This window comes from Psammomys obesus, unplaced genomic scaffold (assembly GCF_907164565.1).
Source record: "Psammomys obesus unplaced genomic scaffold, mPsaObe1.curated_primary_1811, whole genome shotgun sequence".
Lineage (NCBI taxonomy): Eukaryota > Metazoa > Chordata > Mammalia > Rodentia > Muridae > Psammomys > Psammomys obesus.
The window spans coordinates 2,501,039-2,520,372 of NW_026596046.1; the positions used below are offsets into that span (position 1 = coordinate 2,501,039).

Genomic DNA, 19,334 nt, shown 5'->3' on the forward strand with positions numbered 1-19,334 from the left:
CATCCACGTGCAGGCGGCGGCCCGGGACGAGGCGTGCGCGCCGGCCGTGGGCGCGCTGCGGCCGTGCGCCACCTACCCGCAGCAGAACCGCTCGCTGTGGTCGCAGAGCTACAGCCCGGCGCGCGGCGCGCTGCGCACGGTCAACACGGTGGAGTCGCTGGCGCCCGGGGGAGCGGACGCCCCGGGCCCCGCGGAACCCAAGTCGCAGACCTACAGCAACGGCTTCGGCGCGGCCCGCGACGGGCTGGAGTTCGCCGACGCCGAGCCGCCGGCCGCGCGCTCGAACACTGAGGGCGGCCGAGGAGGCCCCGGGCCCGCGCAGCGGCGCTGCCAGCGGGAGAACTGCGCGTTCTACGGGCGCGCGGAGACCGAGCACTTCTGCTCTTACTGCTACCGCGAGGAGCTGCGGCGGCGGCGCGAGGCGCGCGCGGCGCGGCCCTGAGCCGCCCGGGACTGCTTTTCCATCCCGTGGGTCTTTTTTACTTGCTCTGGGCAGCCGAAGGGCCGGCGCCTCCTCGGTCAGTGCCGTGTACGTGTTTGGTCAAACGTTCCTAATGGTGCCTGAACCTACACTGATGCCACTCAGGTAGCAGACGGATAGGAAACAAGTCATACTGTTGGAAGTGGGTGTGCTAGCCTAGCATCTGCCTCGTACCTGTGGAAACTCAATAGCCATTGCAAGAGTATTTTTGTTCCTCTATACGAGAAATAAAGAAAATCGCAGCCCTTTGTTTTTAGAAGGGAGTGTTTTACATGCTTTTTTTTTTTTTTTTTCCTAACCTAGGGACTGACCTCTTCCAAGTAGCGGTCATTTGCGTGCGATTGGTAGCACGCGGGGTTTAGAAGCAAACGCACAGCCAGCCCTGCTCTCACCTGCTTCCCACCTGGGTCCCTGGAGACCTCCAGCAGGCACCTTGCTACCCGCTGACGCTGGCCCCTTAGGACTCCCCAGCTCCATCTCATAAGCAGACCCTCCTCCCAAGGCCCCCTGGCTCGAGCAACATTCACACTGCCATCCAAGCCGCGGGCGACCACAGAATGGGCACCGGACAACCTACCTCTCAGGGCACGGCGAGGTGTAGCGATCGCTCCCAGTGCCGGGCAGCTCAGGTGACAGGGGCTTCCCAGAGACGCTTGGGATGCAAAGAAGCAGGGTCCTGAACTTACAATCGGATCGGCCCACCCATGAGCCAGCATGACAGGCTGCTCATGTCTCCTTTGAAGACGTATGTACAGTGGACTCTTGACGGAGGGCCCCTTAGGAGGTGATATCACATCCGTGCCCCAGAGGAGGGGACAGAATTGACCCCTTGGTCACTGTGTCAGCCCCCGTTGGGCTGCTTTGAACCCAGCCTGGCCTCCTTCCATAGGGTAGGGGCTGAGAGGCTGGGAGGGAAAGAAACCACTCCTCCCCCACCTGCGTCTGTCAGGGTTCAGCCAGGTTAAAGGGCTCTCTGCTGGTGGAGACCCTTCCCAGGGCGGGTGGCCCTGCTCCTGGCTCCATGCCACATCGAGGGAGCAGCCCAGTCTCTGAACAGTCTCCTTTTTGGTGCCTCCTACATTTCTTGAGGAAAATTTAAAAAATAATAATGTGTCCTTAGCTACCCTGTTTTGAGCAGCAATATGCAGCCTTTCCTTCCAAGATTACCTCTGCAGACCACTGTTCTTGGCCAAGGACACTGAGGAGCTAGTCCTCACTAAAGAGCTAGCTTGCTTCCAGGAATTATGGGTAAGATGGGTAAAATCCTCACTAACAAAGCCACACATTCATACCTGTGAGAGCTTTAGACTAGCCCCTGAAGACCCTAAAACAGGAGAAAGCACCTGCTTATCCTCAGAAAGTTCGGGAACTGGGTCACACCTTCCCTGGAGCCAGCCTCTCCCTCTGAAAGGATGCTTCATCCCCGTGACACCCAGAGCAGCAAAAGCAAAAATTAAAATTTTCAAAAGATGGGGAGGGAATTTTTTTTTTACTTGTTTGGAAAATGATAATAAAATAACTGAGTATCTCCAGTGAGTAATTTCTTTTTGTTTTTGGTTACGCCACAGCCTGTGGGGAGTCTTCAGTAATGTATTGCGGTTTTGCATAAAGTGGTTCCTTAAATCAAAGTTGTTAAGTAGACTCTTCAGGAAGTTTTCTTTTTTTCAAAGTTTGCTTTTCGTGCTGAACAAGAGGCTTGAAATGTGTGGCGGTTGCTAATACCCATGTCCTGGCTGGTCCTGGGGTTTCTTTTGTTGCCCAGAAAAGAACAAAGTGACCCTCAAAATGATCTCTCATTGAGAGGGTTTGTGGCAGTGATTGAGGGGGAGGGGCAGTTTCTTTATAACACATCACCTGAGCAGCTGCTTCATCCCCCCCCCACCCCGCCCCCGAAGCTGTAGGTCACAGAAGCCTCTGCTTCTAGCACAGTGGCCTAGTCTAACAACCCAACTAATGTTTCAATGTGTGTTCAGAACCCCAGGGCGTCTACACTGGAGGCAGGAATTCAGGTTTGTTCTTTCTCATACTGTGATGTTAGAAACAGCCAACTAGACATTTTTCAAAGTTGGCTATGCAAATCTTTTATCTTTCTCGTGCCCTCTGCCAGAAAAATAAATAATAAGTAGGGCAAATTGTGAAATAAAGTAGTTTGTTGTCATAGCAAAAACCCTCCCAAACAGAATAGTGGCTGTGCGCACTTGAACGGTGGAGGCAGACTCTTATCTACGTCACTGTCAGGTCACTTCTCCCTCTCCCCAGTCTGATGATGAATGTTTCATGCAAAAAAGCCAAGGGCATAGACCCAGAATGTAGCCTTGCTCTCCTGGCCAAAGATAAGACCCCAGTCCTCCCCCCCCCCCCCCCCTTGGTCTCAGCTGGACAAGGCGGAGCACCAGCTGGTGCCCTACTCCAGCCCACGTAGTTAGGAACAGCCATTGCTTTCGGTGAGAAATCCAGCTTCTGTGCCGTATTAAAACAGCACCCACAGACCACTTCATGTTGTGCTCCCTGGCCAGGCTTAGTGACTGGAGACGGGAACCGGTGGGTTGTTTCCTAACAGCCCTCTTTGACTTGACAGCCCTTTGTAGAGAAAGTCCCAGCGAGTAGGGTTCCCCGTCTGATCTGTCCAGACTTCCTGAGGGGTGGGGTAAGTAACAGCAAGTGTCCAGAAGAATCCCTGTGGAGATGACTTCAGAAGTTTATTTCACATCTCCGTCACACGCATATGACTTTGGCAAGGGAAGTAGTTTTTCAGTGTATGCTGTCTATCAACTTTATGCACTGTCGCGCTCAAGCTTGACAGGCCAACTTTAAACCGTCCAATATAAATTATTTTTCTATGCTCCTCAGAACGTGCCACAGAGCAATACCTTGCACCCTTATGTTCATAGGGCTGTCCCTTAGAAGAATAGCTTGAGGTGGGCAGGGCTGCACTGTAGAATTGTGGAGTCTCAGTGCTTTGGTGTGGACCTTCTGGAGCTGGGACTGTGTGGATGTCTTCTTTTTAACAGAGCACTTTGGTTTTTGTTTGTTTGGTTTGTTTGTTTGTTTTTCTGTGTATGGGTTTGTGGTGCTGCATCAGTCTTGTTGTTGAAAAATTTGTCTCTAAGCAGCTCTGCCCCCTCCCTTACCTATTGGTACCCAGTGCCATTAGAATCTACTGCTTTACAAAGTTAAAATGTTCTCCAAAATTCCTCAACTTACAAGTTCTGGTAGCGTATTGTCATAAGTAGCTCAGCATGACAGTAGATGAAAGAATCCATCCCAATGCAGGCCTCGGGGTCCCCATGCAGTACCCACCCCAGGTCTCTGGAGCAGGGCCAACTGTACCCAGCCCCCCCCACACACACACACCTTAGCATCCATAAGTTTATTTTGCAAACTCTTCTAACTGCAAAAACAGATCCCTCCCATCGAAATATATTCCACATTCATTAAAAACAAAAACAAAACAAAACAAAACAAAAACCCACAACAACAAACAAAGATGGGGTCAGGATTGTAGGTATCAATGTTGAGAAATTTGTGAAAGAAAAAAGAAGACTTTGGGTCATTGTGTGAGTCTTCATTGTTTAAGTATAGGCTGAAGAAACCTACGGCATGTTTGAGATTTCTTTGTTCATGACATGCTTTTTGTCCCTTGTCATAGTGAGGACTTTACATATTCAAATCCTCCAGTGTTCTTTTCTTCCAGGGCTTCTAGTAATTGAGAAAGTACTTTGGTGTCTGAGTGAGCTAGCTCTGGCCTTAACCCCTTTGACATGGAGGAATGGCCTGGGTGCCTGCTGACAATCCCCTGCTCTTGGCCCTAGAAGAGAAACACTGTGAAGAAATCCAGATGTGGCCAGCACTCCTGGCACCAGGAAGCAGGCAGACACTTCCCAAAAGCCTTAAAGTAGCAGCTATCAAGACCTCTCAATACTCTTCCCCTTTTGCTAATGTCACTGGTCCATGTGAGTATAGGTCTTCCAGACAGAGACCTCAGCTTCCTTCCTGTTGGCTGCAGATCCTACCCATTGCTAGTGAGGGGGTCACCCTACAGAGATGCCTGAGATACCCTGCAGCCTGTATAGTCTGTATGGGTGTGCAACTCGTAATTACAGGAAGAACACAGAAGCCATCATCCCCAATCATGCTAGCAATATGACTGTTTCTAAAAATTTTGCAAGGTAATTCATTAAAATTTGGATTTTACTATTTTAAATAAAAAAACAAAACTTTAAAAAGAAAGTTCACAAACCTTAATTATGTATATATAAACTGATGCACACTGCTACACTTTTACTCTCCCAAGAGTATCTCAAGGATATATGTTTGCACATACATAATCTGTCTAACATAAAGGTGAGGGTTGGTTTTAAGACTGAATATAAATGGAATCTTCCCCAACCAAAGCAACCTGGTAATGTAATAAGAGCAAGCAGTGAAATGAGTTATTGCAGAATCTGTTTCTACATTCCGAAGGATGGCTTTCCATGAAAAGTTTCCCATGACATAGTAAGAGCCAAGACCTTGCAAAAGCCTGCCCAGGCCCACTATGTTCTTGGCCAGAGACTGGGCCATCAAAAGCTACCAGGCACCCTCTGGCCTCAGGGCCTTTGCACATTATGACTTCTTTTCCTCACTGCCTGCTGATCTTTGCTTCACCACTCCCCTTCAGCAAGGAAGGCCCTCTCCAACTTTGTTATTTAAAAGGCTCACATATACTACCCTTCATAGCATCTTCAACTTCATCTCACAGCCTCTGATCACTGTGTGTATTAGCTGCTCATTTAGTCATTATGCCAGGTCCCTGTAGAACGTAAGTTCCACTCAGGCAGGAATTCTCATGTGTCTTGTTCACTGCCGTGTCCTGGTGCCTACAGCAGTGCCTGACACACACTAGGCACTAGGTAAAAGAAAAGTTTCTAGGTTGAAGAAAAGAAACAAAATCACTAATTTGATATGATACCACAAAATGCTAGTTTCATCCTTCGTCGAGTCCTGATTTTTCTGCTTCCCTTGCATATAAGATTGGGGATACCAATTTACTAGGTATGATAGCTTATCACTGATAGCAGCAGTGGTCACTGTCAGTCTCAGTGAGTGCTGTAGCCAGCCCTTGCTCATGGGGGGGGCTCTGCTGTTTTCGGTGGGGGGAGCACTTTGGGTCAAGCAGAGGTGACAACAGTCCATATTGGGTATCTCATAGAGGGAGATGCACTGTGGGGAGCCCCATCATACAGGCTACGATGTCGCTGGAGACCCCAACTATCCCAAAGAAGCCTTTCTAATTGTTTCCTGGGTATCCTTCTGTCCTTCCTGTCCCAGACAGAGTGGCACGGGCGTCCTAGGCCAGATAAAGGAACCATTCTCCAGTCACCAAAATGTAGGGCAGTGGGAGGGAGGGAACTGATCACTCTAATAACCTGGGGCAGATGCGGGAGACAAGAGCCCTTGGGACTCAGTGGGTTCAACACTGGCTGTGCACTGGAAGGGCAGAGCCAAGCCACACACACCTCCATGGGCCCAGGACTCAAATGAAGATGCCCTGCGCTGACAGACGACCTCACCCACATAGGGGATAGCTGCCCCAGAGCCTGCTTCCTCTGCCAGGTGTTTTCACAGCTACCTAACCACACTGTTTACTTCCTGGTCCTTTGACCAAATTCATTTTCCTCGAAGAATCACTGGCAAAATACTGTTACAAGCTGCTCATTGGACCTTTACTACCCTCTTGTGGCTGTGTCCTCTTCAATCCTCTTCTGTAGTTCTTGCTTTCATCTCTCTGGATGCTATACTTTAGGGTTCCTCTCGGGTGTGATGTCTCTCAGAAATCCCCTCTGCAGCTGTGCATATGGACACATGCACGTGTGTCCCCATACTTGAATTGCCAAATATATAAACATTCCTTTCATTGCTGCCCAAACACCTTGGGCCCCTGCTCCTGCCAGGACTCAGAAAGAATGTGGCTTCCCAGGAGACACTAGTCTCCCTGGCAAGTGCCTAGGGGCTGCCCAGCTTTTAGCCTCTGTTTGAGCACATCGGAGTTCAAAGTATGACTTGGCAGTGAGAGCAGGGTGGCAGTTTGTCAACACTCACTCATGACCCAAATTATTGTGTAGGTATGAGCGTACAAAACAGGCCAGCGATGTCTAAGACCCCAGTGCACAGAGACCAACCTGCCTCCAACAGGGCCAGTATATAATCCACAGAGCTCAACTCTGCCACAACCCCAGGTGGCAGACACTGGGCTCTTGGTGACACAAATAAAGGAACACACTTAGCAGCAGAAAGCAGGCTCAACCGAGTCCAAGCAGGGACTAAGCTTGGTGACCCATCACTGCCTCATCTACAGAGTCTGCACCTTAGCCACCTTCATTTTTGACAAAGTGGCCTCCTTGTAACTGGGACCACTGAAGCTGATTATAACAAAGGACTTCCTCGCCTGTACTTGCCTAGTTCCTTTAGATGGCCATTTAGTCTTACAACATCATGGATTCTCTCTCTCTCTCTCCCTCTCTGATTCATTTGACTGACTTGGGGATGAAATAGACTGCTTTGCTTTCAATTTATTTTATTATTCTGGACAAAGGAAAACAGTGAGGCAAAAATGGGTCATAAGTCATCATGCTTTGACTAAGTTGTTCAAAATCCTTTCTACCCACATGTGAGTGTTCATGCTAATTTCACTCAAGTCTTCTTTTCCATCTGGTCCATTGTTGGTGAAGAAATCCATTGTAAGAGCTGTCTAAGGTAGTGGGGTTGTTTCTTTGTAAAGTATTAAAGCACTGAACCAGTTTTTGCAATATGTAGTAAATCTTGCTTTCATTTTGGAAAACTTCCAGTAATGACTACTGCACTTTTTATAGAAGAACAGTATTTAATTTCTTTCTTTTATGAAAGATTATTTCAAGTAAAAATAGCTCTGTAACCCCTGTGACATGGCTTCTCCATTAATTGATACAGAGAAGCTTTGATGCCTACTCAATAAAATTAACATGTTTGTAAAGCATGAGTTGATTCTGTTATTTGCTCACCCATTCCTATATGCTTGACAAGATGCCATCAGAGGAAATCATCATGAAGCCAGTGAGATGGCTCAGCAGGTAAAAGTACTTGCTTCACAACATGCTGGCCTAAGTTCAAACCCTGGAGCCCACTAAAGGTAGACGGAAAGAATCAACTTCAAAAAGTTGTCCTCTGAGCTCCACACGCATGCCGGTGCATGCGCGTGTATGCACACACACACACACACACACAAATAATGATAATGGTAATAATAATAATAATAATAATAATATAAAATGGATTTTAAAAGTCTTTATGACCTAAGAGAAGAAATGTTGAAGTGGGCATGTGTGCACACCAGATTAGAGGAAAAGTGTTGGATGGAATGTGAACTCCTTTTGCAAATGCTCTGGACACTTCCTACATGGATGGAAAGTGAAGAAGCTTCTGGCATGTAATCACCAGGGGTTGTGACAGTAAGCAAGAAGATCCGCATGACAGAATTTGATTTGTGCTCTTCTGATTTCCTGAGATGGGGTAAATCTAAGGAAATACCCTTTCCTCCTTGGGAAGAGTACGGAGTCCTGGGGCTCTCAGGCACAGAACTGTGCCAAGACTCAGATACAGCCATGTGCTCAGTGCCCACTGTATGTTGTGTCCTGCCCTCAGCACTGGGATAGTGATGGAGGTTGTGGTGACCTGCCCCCTGCACTGGATGGCTCCACAGGGCATGGCACATTCTGCCCAGCCTGTGGGTGAGAAATCAAAAGCCTCATCTTATAGATAAGAATGGTAGAATTTGGCGCAGCAAGCTGTAGAGGATTTGAGCCCAGCTTTGCCTGGTGTAAGGATATGTGCTCTCAGGGTACTCTGCAGGAGCTACCAGTTCACAGGAGCCAGGCCCCTGCCTGGCAGGAACCCCCAGCCTAAGGAAGCTGGCATACAGTTCCTCACCTGACTCCCGGGAGCCACAAGGGTGAATTAGAAAGATCTAGGCTGGCCTGTTGGGTTCTCTGGGGCAAAAGTGTATATACCCCAGGGGTCCAGTTGAGGCTAATAAGTCTTGCTCTGATAGTCTCCCTCACTCAGAGAAACAAGAGTCTCCTCAGGTCCTCAGGCTGGCAGAAAGTCCCACACCGGAAGGCTGATTTCTCATTGGAAGTTCGGAAAGGTGCTTAGAAGACCACAGGATGGGGTCAGGATAGTAGCTAACTAATCCTGGCTCTAAGTTTCTATTCTTTAACACAATAAATAAATACATAAATAAATAAATAAATAGATAGATAGATAGATAGATAGATAGATAGATAGATAGATAGATAGATAGATAGATAGATGAAGGCTCACAAGGTTCTTAACCATGCCATGGAGTGAATATATCGTTTGAAAAAAAAAAAAAACAAGATTCCTCAGGGAGCTGGAGAGAAGGCTCAGTGGTTAAGAGTCCTTCCTGCTTTCAAAGGACCTAGTTCAGTTCCCAACATCCATGCTAGGTACCTCCAAACTGCCTATAACTCAAAAGCCAGAGGATTGGATGCCCTCTCTTGGCCAACACAAGGGTGTACACCTGTCCCACCACCTACACACACACATATACACACACAGACACCCACTCAATAAAAAATAATAAAATAAACCTTTTAAAGATGTTTCAATTTTACATATATATAATATATTATATAATTAATATGACAAAATGTAATATAATGCTATATAATGTATATAATATAATATATAAATATATTTATAATTTTATATACATTGATATATATTTAAAAACCAAAACATCTTTATATGTATATATTTTTATTTTATTTGTTTATTTATTTTTGGTGTTTTGAGACAAGGTTTCTCTGTGTAACAGTCCTTTCTCTGCTGAACTTGCTTTACAGTACAAACTGGCCTCAACCTTACAGAGATCTGCCTGCCTCTGCCTCCCTGAATGCTGGGATTAAAGGTGTCTGCCATGACATCTCTCTCAGTTATTTTAAAGAGAGATTTTTAATATGGAGAACTAGTCAAGCTAATATGAGAAGACTAAAAAGGGAAACAGGGAGCAGAGGTCACAGAGAAAAGCCTGCAAGAGGCAGCTTCATTGCACAGCTGTAGCTCAATAATAAAGCATTTATTAAAAACAAGGAAATCATGAAAATTGCAAGCTAATGGATGGAACTAGAAAGGATCATCCTGAGTGAGGTAACCCAGAACCAGAAAGACTCACATGGTATATACTCACTTACAAGCAGATATTAGCCATATAATATAGGATAACCATACTAAAATCAACAGACCTAAAGAAGCTAAACAACAAGGAGGACCCTACGGAGAATGCTTAAATCGCGTTCAGAATGGCCAACAGGGTAGACACCAGAAGTGATAGAAGAGAGGGAACAGGACAGGTGCCTACCAAAGAGGCCCTCCACAAGGCTCCACCCAACAGGGGATCAAAGCAGATGCTGAGACTCACAGCCAAACTTTGGGCAGAGCGCAGGGAATCTTATGGAAGAAGGGGAAGATAGAAAGACCTGGAGGGGACAGGAGCTCCACAAGGAGACCATCAAAGCCAAAAACTCTAGGCCCAGGAGGTCCTGCAGAGACTGATGCACCAACCAAGGACCTCTCCATAGAAGTCCTAGACCCCCTGATCAGATGTAGGCAATAGGCTGCTCAGTCTCCATGTGGGTTCCCAAGTAAGGAGAGCAGGGGCTCTTTCTGACATGAACTCAATCACCTGCTATTTGATCACCTCCCCCTGGTGGCTCTTCCTCTTGACAGGCCACAGAGGTTGAGGATCCAGGCAGATTTAATAAGCTAGGGTCAGATGGCAGGGGAGGACTCCCCCTTTCAGTGGACTAGGGGAAGGGGATAGGAGGAAAGAGGAAGGGAGGGTGGGAATGGGAGGAAACGAGGGAGGGGTTACAATCAGGATATAAAGTGAATAAATTGTAAAAAATTAAAATTAAAAAATAATAAAGCATTTGCCTAGTATGAAGACCCTGAGTTCAGTCCCTAGCATCACACAAGGAAAGAGGAGATGGATTCTACTGGCCCAGACCTGAGCGAGGGGAGAAGGAACCCTGCTCAGCTGGGGCTCTGGCCAGTGGGGCCCAGAGGACACAGCTCACAGAGCTGGGCTCTGGCATCTGAGCACAAGTTGTTGATAATCTCTGAAAGATTCTTCTATATGGAGGGAACACTGGAACAAGTTGCAGCTGGTAAGGGAAGAAGCATTGCCAGGACGACAGTGACAGAAAGTGAAGCAAGCCCTCTGTATGTGTCCCGCCATGCACTCACGGTGTGGACAGTGGACAGTTGTTCCCTGTGTCAGAAGGGCTGGTCACAGAACCCCGTCAAGTATCACAAGCCACAGATGTTCAAATTCTTTATATAAAGTGACAGTGTCTGCATAGAGCCTTTGCACATCTCCTGCAGACTTCAAGTCATTAGACTTAAAAGGCCTAAAACTAATGTTATATGTTGTTCTACTGCACAGTCTAGAGAAGAGCCACTCAAGAAAATGTCTGACCATGGAGGTATCTTTCTGCAGGATATTTGATCCACACATGCTTCAGTTTTCAGCAGGCAGATATGGAGCCATAGATTTGTAGACACGTGTGTCTACACATACATATGCACACCACACAGAGAGAATAGGCCTCTTCTACAGCTCCTTGCATCTTGGACCATTCCTAAGCTCCCTGTTCTGTGACTGGCCCATGTCTCCTTTGCTCTTTTTGGGCTCTTTCTTGATGGATAATCCGAACTTCCATTCCTGAAGGAAATGAAAGATCTTCAAAAGCCATTTGTTGGATGCTAGTTTGCTATTAATTTTTATGTGGAGACAATGCTTCACTGAAGCCTCCAAAGAGAGGCCCCTGGGTTCCACACATTATCCTCCTGGTCCTACTATTTGATTTTTTTTTAAAAAAAGCTATTTCTTCTTTAATAAAAGATCCAGTTCCCCAGTCAGTAGAGTACTGAATGACTTTATTTGTGTTGATTCAGTGGCTTGCATCATTTCCAAGAGTCTTAGCTTCCAGCTTGATAAGATCCCAGAGCCTCCTGTAGGAAGATTCCAGACGGCGCCTAAGGTGGGAAAGGAAAGCATAGTCTTTCATTTATGAAGCATAACAGCAATGAAAGCTACTGTCCAGGCCACTCTTGTCCCAGACTATGGTGGCTGTGGGCATGTCATGGGAAGTGATGACTAATTGCAACCCCATGGGCAGCAGTGACTGATTCCAGCTCTAACTTACATCCTCCAGGACAGAACCTTACCTTCCCGGCAATTGTCTTCCTGTTGGATCTATGACTAAATAGCAGACTCAGAACCAGCTGCAACTGTAGGAATGGAATGGGATTTGAAGATTAATGGCAAGGAGCTCTGTGACAGATAATACACATAGGAAAGTACGGGGCTTGATCGCTCAGATATCTTGAGACTTTTGGAGGCATGTTTTCACTCATCAAAAAGAACTCTGTGGGAGGAGGCATGAGACACACAGGGAGATTGGGCAGCCTGCTCTGTGACGTCATCCTTGTTGTTCAGTGGGCTTCTGTACAAAAGTCATGGGTTGCAGGGGCAGGGGCTATGACTTACAACACAACACAGAGGTCTCCTTTCCAAGGCCATGACTACTTATGCCTCTATCACCTTCTCACAACTGAGGCCTCTGTGGTGTCCAGCTGATTACAAGTGATCCCTTCCAAAATGGAGGGTGCTATGATTTGGAACTGGAATGTCCCTCAGAAGTCGAAATGTTAAATAAGGGCTTTTCTCTATTGAAAATGGGCAAGAAGTTAGATTACTTGAGGGACCATCGAAAAGAGGAGGGCTGCAATCTCCTTCTCTCACCTGTCTTTCCAACCATGAGGTGGGTGACGACACACAATCCTCCATGGTGCTTCTCTCCACACTCCAGAGCAATTCGACCAACCCATCAGAGACTGGGCCCAAATCACCTCTTCTTTTATTTGTTTGTCTCTTTATTTGACAGTTCTGGAGAATAAACCTCCATCCTCAGCCTTGCTGAGCAGGCGCTGCTATCACCGAGCTACAGGCCCACCTCAAACCTCTTCTCTGTACAAATCGATGATCTTGGGTATGTAACAGAAACAGGAGCTGGCCAATGCCAAAGGAGAGTGCTTTCCATCCCTGGATTCAGGCTTAACCCGCCTGCCATGCTCCTTCCATAAACTACCATTCATGGGTTTCCAGGGCCTTGTCTGGCTGACATCGCTTTGCTTCTAGATTATGTGTTTCTGTTTTATAGCAGCAAGGGGGATGGACACTCCCAAATGTCCCCGAGTGAGGAGCAGGAGTGTAGGTTGAAAACTGTTTCATTCTTCTGGCTGTTTTCCAGACCAGGAAATAATAATCAGTTGTTTTAAATGCTCAGGTGAGACAGTTTCCCTTCCATGGCAGCTTTTCAGAACACTGCGCCTCAGATTTACAGTGTTCTCCACAGTCTTCCCTCTGCTGTTGCCCACATGTCACAGGGAACCATTTGAAGCCATGCTCCCCACTATCTGCCCGTCAGGACTGCCAAGGCTGTACATGTGCACCAGGGAAGATAAAGTAGCACAATTCTGCTGCTGGGTCTGAACCACCTGCTCACACACTTTGGCATGGCCTTCCGGCCTTTCTCAGGCTAAGCCTGACATACATTGTTTGAACCTAATGGCAGCTTCTTAGCTGCAGATGATCAGGCGGAGGACGTGCTGAACCCTCCACGATCAAGGCTGCCCAGGCACACTCATCAATACTGCAAGCTCCAGCAGGTTTGGACTTTACAACCAAGGAGAAATCATTGATCAGGTGACTACACAGGCTTGGCAGAGACCAAGGGACAGTGAGTGGAGAAGCTCGGCAGGCTGCAGTGAGTCACCCAGGAAAGGCACTGCATGCGCCCCTCAGGTTCTGCCCCTTCCCTCCTCCACCAGAGACCTCTAGCTCTCTGCGCCACTGGTAAGATGGGACCACCAGACATTTTATCAACTGGACATCAAATGTAGAAGGGGCCAGACATGCTGTGTGAAGCAAACACAGGCTGAAACCTCAGAACGTCCTGACTGGGCTTCTGCCCTCTGCTCTCGGATGGTCTGACAGGTGTAATCAACTCACCTGCTGGTGAAAAGGACATTGTTACTTCTAGAAGACATTTGGCTGCTCTTACTTAGGCTCTGGGAAGCCCCATTTTGGTGAGAAAAACAAAAGGCTCATAAGATGATTGTTTTTAATTGAGTCTTAGTTAATTTGCCTTTTGTTTCTTATATGCTTTAGACTGGAAAAAATGCCAAAGTCATGAAAGGTGTAATTATACTCTAGTTTTCCCTCTAGATTTGGTGTTAATTGCAAATCATTAGTTAGTTGTTAGTTAGCTAGCTAGTTAGTTAGTTTAAATTTTACATTCTTACAATAGTAAGTGTGTTAATTCTGCCCTTTACTCACCAACCAGTTTGAGACCAAAGATGGTATTTATGTTGAACAGAAGAGGGGAAACTAGCGCCTGCCTCATAAGGGGTGGTGGGACCCCATCCTCCTGCCTCAGAAGGGGTGGGTCCCCATACTTGGTATGAGGCTTTGGAGGAGCTGCTACATGACTTTTTGGTGAGATGTGGAAAAATGTCTACTCACCACAGACCAGACATTGACAACAGACCAAACAAAGAACTGGCTCAATTCTAGCTTAGTAAGCCAGTGGGTTTCTTGGGGCTCTTACAAGAGCCCGGGGGACTCAAAGGCAGCAGCACCACAGACAAACCTATCTCTGGCAGGCAGCTCAGATGCCTAGAGAGCTTCTTCTTCCCAGCAATTGTTCCTGCTTCTATAACCACCTTGTGACTCATGGAAGAGCTTCATGCATCTTAGAGGCTTTGTTTAGGAGCTTCCCTCCTGCCTGGAATGAATGTTTCAGTTTAGAGAAAATAGCTACACAGCAGGTGCTGGAGAAGGATCTTAGACACCTTAGACTGCAGAAATGCCAAAAAGTCCACAGTGAGGCCTTAATGTTTGGGGGTGGAGAGGGCAGGGGTTGAGAGAAACACTCCCTAAATTTTGTCCAGCCACCTTACAACTTCCTTCTCCACTCAAACCAAATATCTTGACCAGTTTGTTGATTCTGTGGACCTAGAGTTGACACTCCTGTATTCCCAAGTTCAGAATCAACAGTGACTCAGAAGGATCGGCTCAACACTTTATCATCTCACAAAGCCCCACAGTTCTCTGCCCTCTGCAGCCAAAAAGCATGTGGAGGGAACATCCAATCCGCACAACCCCAGCACCCACTCATGGTTACATCTCACTTAGATGTTCTAACTCCCTCAGTTAGAATTTCTTTAAGTTTGTTGCTGTTGGGTTTTGGTTTGGTGCCAGAGTATTAAAGATTCTTTTTTTAAAGTCAGGTAGAGTGGCTTATACATCTATTCCCAGCACTGAGGAAGGACGATTATGAATTTGGGGCTAGCCTGTACTACATAGCCAGCTCCACATCAGCGTGGACTGAGACTCTTGTCCATCGGAAAGATAAGTAAAAGATTTATTTTCTAGGTGCCTCAGGAGAGGAACATTCCAGGATGGGAAGGAGGGAAGAAGGAAGGGTGGCAGAGACTTAAGACAGGTCAAGCCCTGGATTCGATCACACACATCCCACATTCAACAGGCAAAAGAGCCTTGTGAAGGAAGATCTGAGGAGAGTTCCCAACAGTGCAGCCTGAGACAGAAATGACCTTTGCTGGCCCTGAGAAAAAGAGAGACAGGGCAGGCTTGGTAGCTTATTTCTAAACAGCTACTCAACAGTAGCCACTGTCTCGATTATAAAACAGAACTGTTCTGTGGTTGTAGATACTATGACTTAATTGATTACATACATCAGAATTCAGATCATGAATGACTATCCAAATGTTTCATATTTAAGCAAAACTGGCTTTTAGCTCAGTGAACATAACCTTTGTAAAGACAGCGATTCCAGTACACCATCCCTGCTTCTCCTTCTTTTTAGTTGTTTTTTGTTTGGTTTGTTTTGTTTTTCCTTTTTGTTGTTTTTGTGCTTTTGAGGGTTTTTTTTTGTTTTGTTTTGTTTTGTTTTTTGTTGTTTTTTTTTTCTTTTTGTTGTTGTTGGTTTGGTTTTCCTGCTTCCCCTTCTAAAGATAAAACTAGGTTTAGTTCATAATGGTCAACCTTCCACCAAGATGGAGAATGCTAACTCAAAACCATTAAAGATACCAAAGCAATTGTGGTCTGTTTTTTGTTTTTGTCTGTTCCAATTTAGTTAGAATTCTCTGTATCTAAAAATGCTGTCTTTGAGTTATAGAATGGCATTTTAGTGTGGCTTATGTATAATACCAAACAAGGAATATTAAACATCTCTCAAAAAAAATGTTTTTCTGTAAAACCTAAACAATTCTTAAATGGGCCCAGCTAGAAAGTCAGCAGAACATACACGTCAGGTCTGCCAGGCCCACCTCAGAGGAGCTCAAGGATGCCGCCTGCAAATGTCGGTGACATCATTGCTGAGCATCATGGTATCTGGAGCATAAGTACACAGGCACATCCCTTAGATTCTGCCTTTGGACCTCTCTTGAAAATGGATCACAAAGCCCCATTTCTACACCTCAGTGGACAGTCAGCTTGGAGAGCAGCTGACTCTGCCTGGGGAGGCTCTGCCAGGATTTCACATGGTTTGTCTCTCAAGAGACTGGAGTCTCCAGAGTGAGGTGCTTAAGTCACTGAACATTGAAGCAATGCCTTTGAAAGGGATGAGGGTAGGCGTCTTGGACTTCTGAACAATGGGGTGGGGATATCTCATAATACCAACTTTAACCCCTAAGGGACTGAATCTCTTCCTTCCACACTTGATCCCATCACTGTGATGACATCTGTCACTAATGCCTTCACCAAAAACTAAGCCAGTGAGGTTCCCCCTTACTGAAAATTTGAACTTTGAAGATTTCACATAAAATTACTTCCATTCATACAACGCCCTTCAAAAGACAAGAATATATCGACAGAGGATGTATTGGGGCCATACAGCTTAGAAAACAGGGAACAGTGGACTACAAATGCCATCAACAGGCCCATTTTTTTTTCTTTATTAATTACACTTTATTCACTTTGTATCCCCCCTGTGGTTCTCTCCCTCCTCTCGTCCCAATCCCTCCCTTCCTCCACCCTCTGCATGCACGCCCCTCCCCAAGTCCACTGATAGGGGAGGTCTTCTTTTCCTTCCTTCTGATCCTAGTCAATTAGGTCTCATCAGGAGTGGCTGCGTTGTCCTCTTCTGTGGCCTGGTAATGCTGCTTCCCCCTCAGGGGGAGGTAATTAAAGAGCAGGCCAATCAGTTCATGTCAGAGACAGTCCCTGTTCCTATTACAATGGAACCCACTTGGATACTGAACTGCCATGGGCTACATCTGTGCAGGGGTCTTAGGTTATCTCCATGCATAGTCCTTGGTTGGAGTATCAGTCTCAGGAAAGACCCCTGTGCTCAGATATTTTGGTTCTGTTGCTCTCCTTGTGGAGTTCCTGTCCTCTCCAGATCTTACTGTTTCCCACTTCTTTCCTAAGATTCCCTGCACTCTGCCCAAAGGTTGCCCATAAGTCTCAGCATCTACATTGATAGTCTGCAGGGCAGAGCTTTTCAGAGGTTCCTGACTTGTTCCCTCTTTTCTACTTCTTCTGATGTCCATCCTCTTTGCCTTTCTAGATAGGAATTGAGCATTTTAGCAAGAGTCCTCCCTCTTGATTAGTTTCTTTTGCTGTACAGATTTTAGCAGGCTTATCCTATATTATATGTCTATATGAGTGAGTATATATCGTGTGCATCTTTCTGCTTCTGGGATAGCTCACTCAGGATGATCTTTTCCAGATCCCACCATTTACCTGCAAATTTCATGATTTCCTTGTTTTTTTTATTGCTGAGTAATATTCCATTGTGTAGATATACCACAATTTGTGCATCCATTCCTCCAATGGGGGGCATCTGGGCTGTTTCCAGCTTCTGGCTATTACAAATAAGGCTGCTACAAACATGGTTGAGCAAATGTCCTTATTGTGTACTTGAGAATCTTTTGGATATATGCCTAGGAGTGGTATAGCTGGATCTTGAGGAAGCGCTATTCCTAGTTGTCTGAGAAAGCGCCAGATTGCTTTCCAGAGTGGTTGATCCATACTTATCACCCTGCACAAAACTAAAGTCCAAGTGGATCAAAGACCTCGACATAAAACCAGACACACTAAACCGCTTAGAAGAAAAAGTAGGGAATACCCTTGAACTCATTGGCACAGGAGACAACTTCCTGAACAGAACACCAACAGCACAGGCTCTAAGAGCAACAATCAATAAATGGGACCTCATGAAACTGAAAAGCTTCTGTAAAGCAAAGGACACTGTCCTCAGAACAAAACGACAGCCTACAGATTGGGAAAGAATCTTCACCAACCCTATATCTGACAGAGGGCTAATATCCAGTATATATAAAGAACTAAAGAAGTTAAACAGCAAAAAATCAAGTAATCCAATTAAAAAATGGGGAACAGAGCTAAACAGAGAATTCTCTGCAGAGGAATATCGAATGGCAGAGAAACACTTAAAGAAATGCTCAACCTCATTAGCCATCAGAGAAATGCAAATCAAAACGACCTTAAGATTTCACCTTACACCCATCAGAATGGCCAAGATCAAAAACTCAAGAGACAATAGGCCCATATCTAAGGGTGACAGAACCGCTCTGTCAGGTTTGGAAGCCATAGACACAGGAATCTCCGTCCCTGTTAACACCCACAGAAAGCCTCTTCCTAACTCTGTCTCTCTCAGACTGTCTGCATCTGTACATGAGTCAGCAGACCTACCCCTTGCACATGTTTGTGCTGACACACAGGGTACTGTTGCCTTCCTGCTGTCCTTTGAGGCCCTTCACTCAGAGGCTAAGGGGTAGCAAGAGGCCACTTCCATGTCTTGTGGTTGCAGGTATAGATGCTTCTAGCTGCCTTCTCTAACTAATCAGATGGCAGCCTATGAGGACTTCTTGGACTCAGCTTCTGTGACTCTGCAGTGGCAGACAGGCAGGGTCCATTCCAGCTGAGTCAGAGTCCTGGCCCCCAGCCCAGACAGCCAAAGCCACTGTTGGCTGAGCCAGGAGATGCTGGAGAATCTGTTTATCCTGGACAGATAGTAAATAACAGGAAACTCCCCCATGTCCCATGAAAATGACTTACAAGGAGTCATGTGAAATGGGTACTTTTAAGAAAATTCAAATTCACCATTCATGCCTGCTTCCCTAGATCTTTCTCGAAAAGAGCTAGGGTATAGACAGCTGGCTCCAAAGGGATGAAAACCTGATTTTGCTAAATAAGAGAGTAGTACAAGGAAATGGGCCTGACACCTAAGACACCACAATGGTGTGCTATGTGGTTCCAGTTTCCCCAGCACTTCTGGGCATGTGGGAGGATATTTATGACACGCTTAAACACAAGGATGCACAGTAATGTCCTGACCTAACCAGGCGGATGTGTGGAATCCTGGAAGAGATGAACCGTATGTGAGGATATCTGCCGCTTTACTTTCAGTGCTGCATTGAAAGAACAGCTTTCACTTGACTTGCTCAGTTGTAAGCGCTCTTGTTGCAGGTGAAATCCTACTGAATGATCAAGCATGGCGGCACACACTTTGAATCTTGGGACTCGTGAGGGTGAGGCAGGAGGATCACAAACTCAAGCCAGACTAAGCTACGAATCAATTTCCAGGCCACGCTGATCTACAGAACGTGACTCTGTCTCTAAATAAAGAAAAAGTCCTGCAGGTAATCGCTAAGGGACATGTGTACAATCACCTCTTGCCATGCTGGCACCCGTCAGTATAGATGA

At 46.2% G+C, this 19,334-nt stretch overlaps 1 protein-coding gene across 1 annotated transcript in view; it reads left to right on the forward strand.

Annotated features, from left to right (window-relative positions):
* Otud7a (OTU deubiquitinase 7A) overlaps window positions 1–2,006 on the forward strand; it is a 311,702-nt gene extending 309,696 nt beyond the window's left edge. The window contains exon 15 of the mRNA XM_055623230.1: window positions 14–2,006. Coding sequence (XP_055479205.1) covers window positions 14–442 — 429 coding nt within the window. The 3' untranslated portion in view covers window positions 443–2,006. The remainder of the gene's footprint in view (window positions 1–13) is intronic.
* The last annotated feature ends 17,328 nt before the right edge of the window (window positions 2,007–19,334 follow it).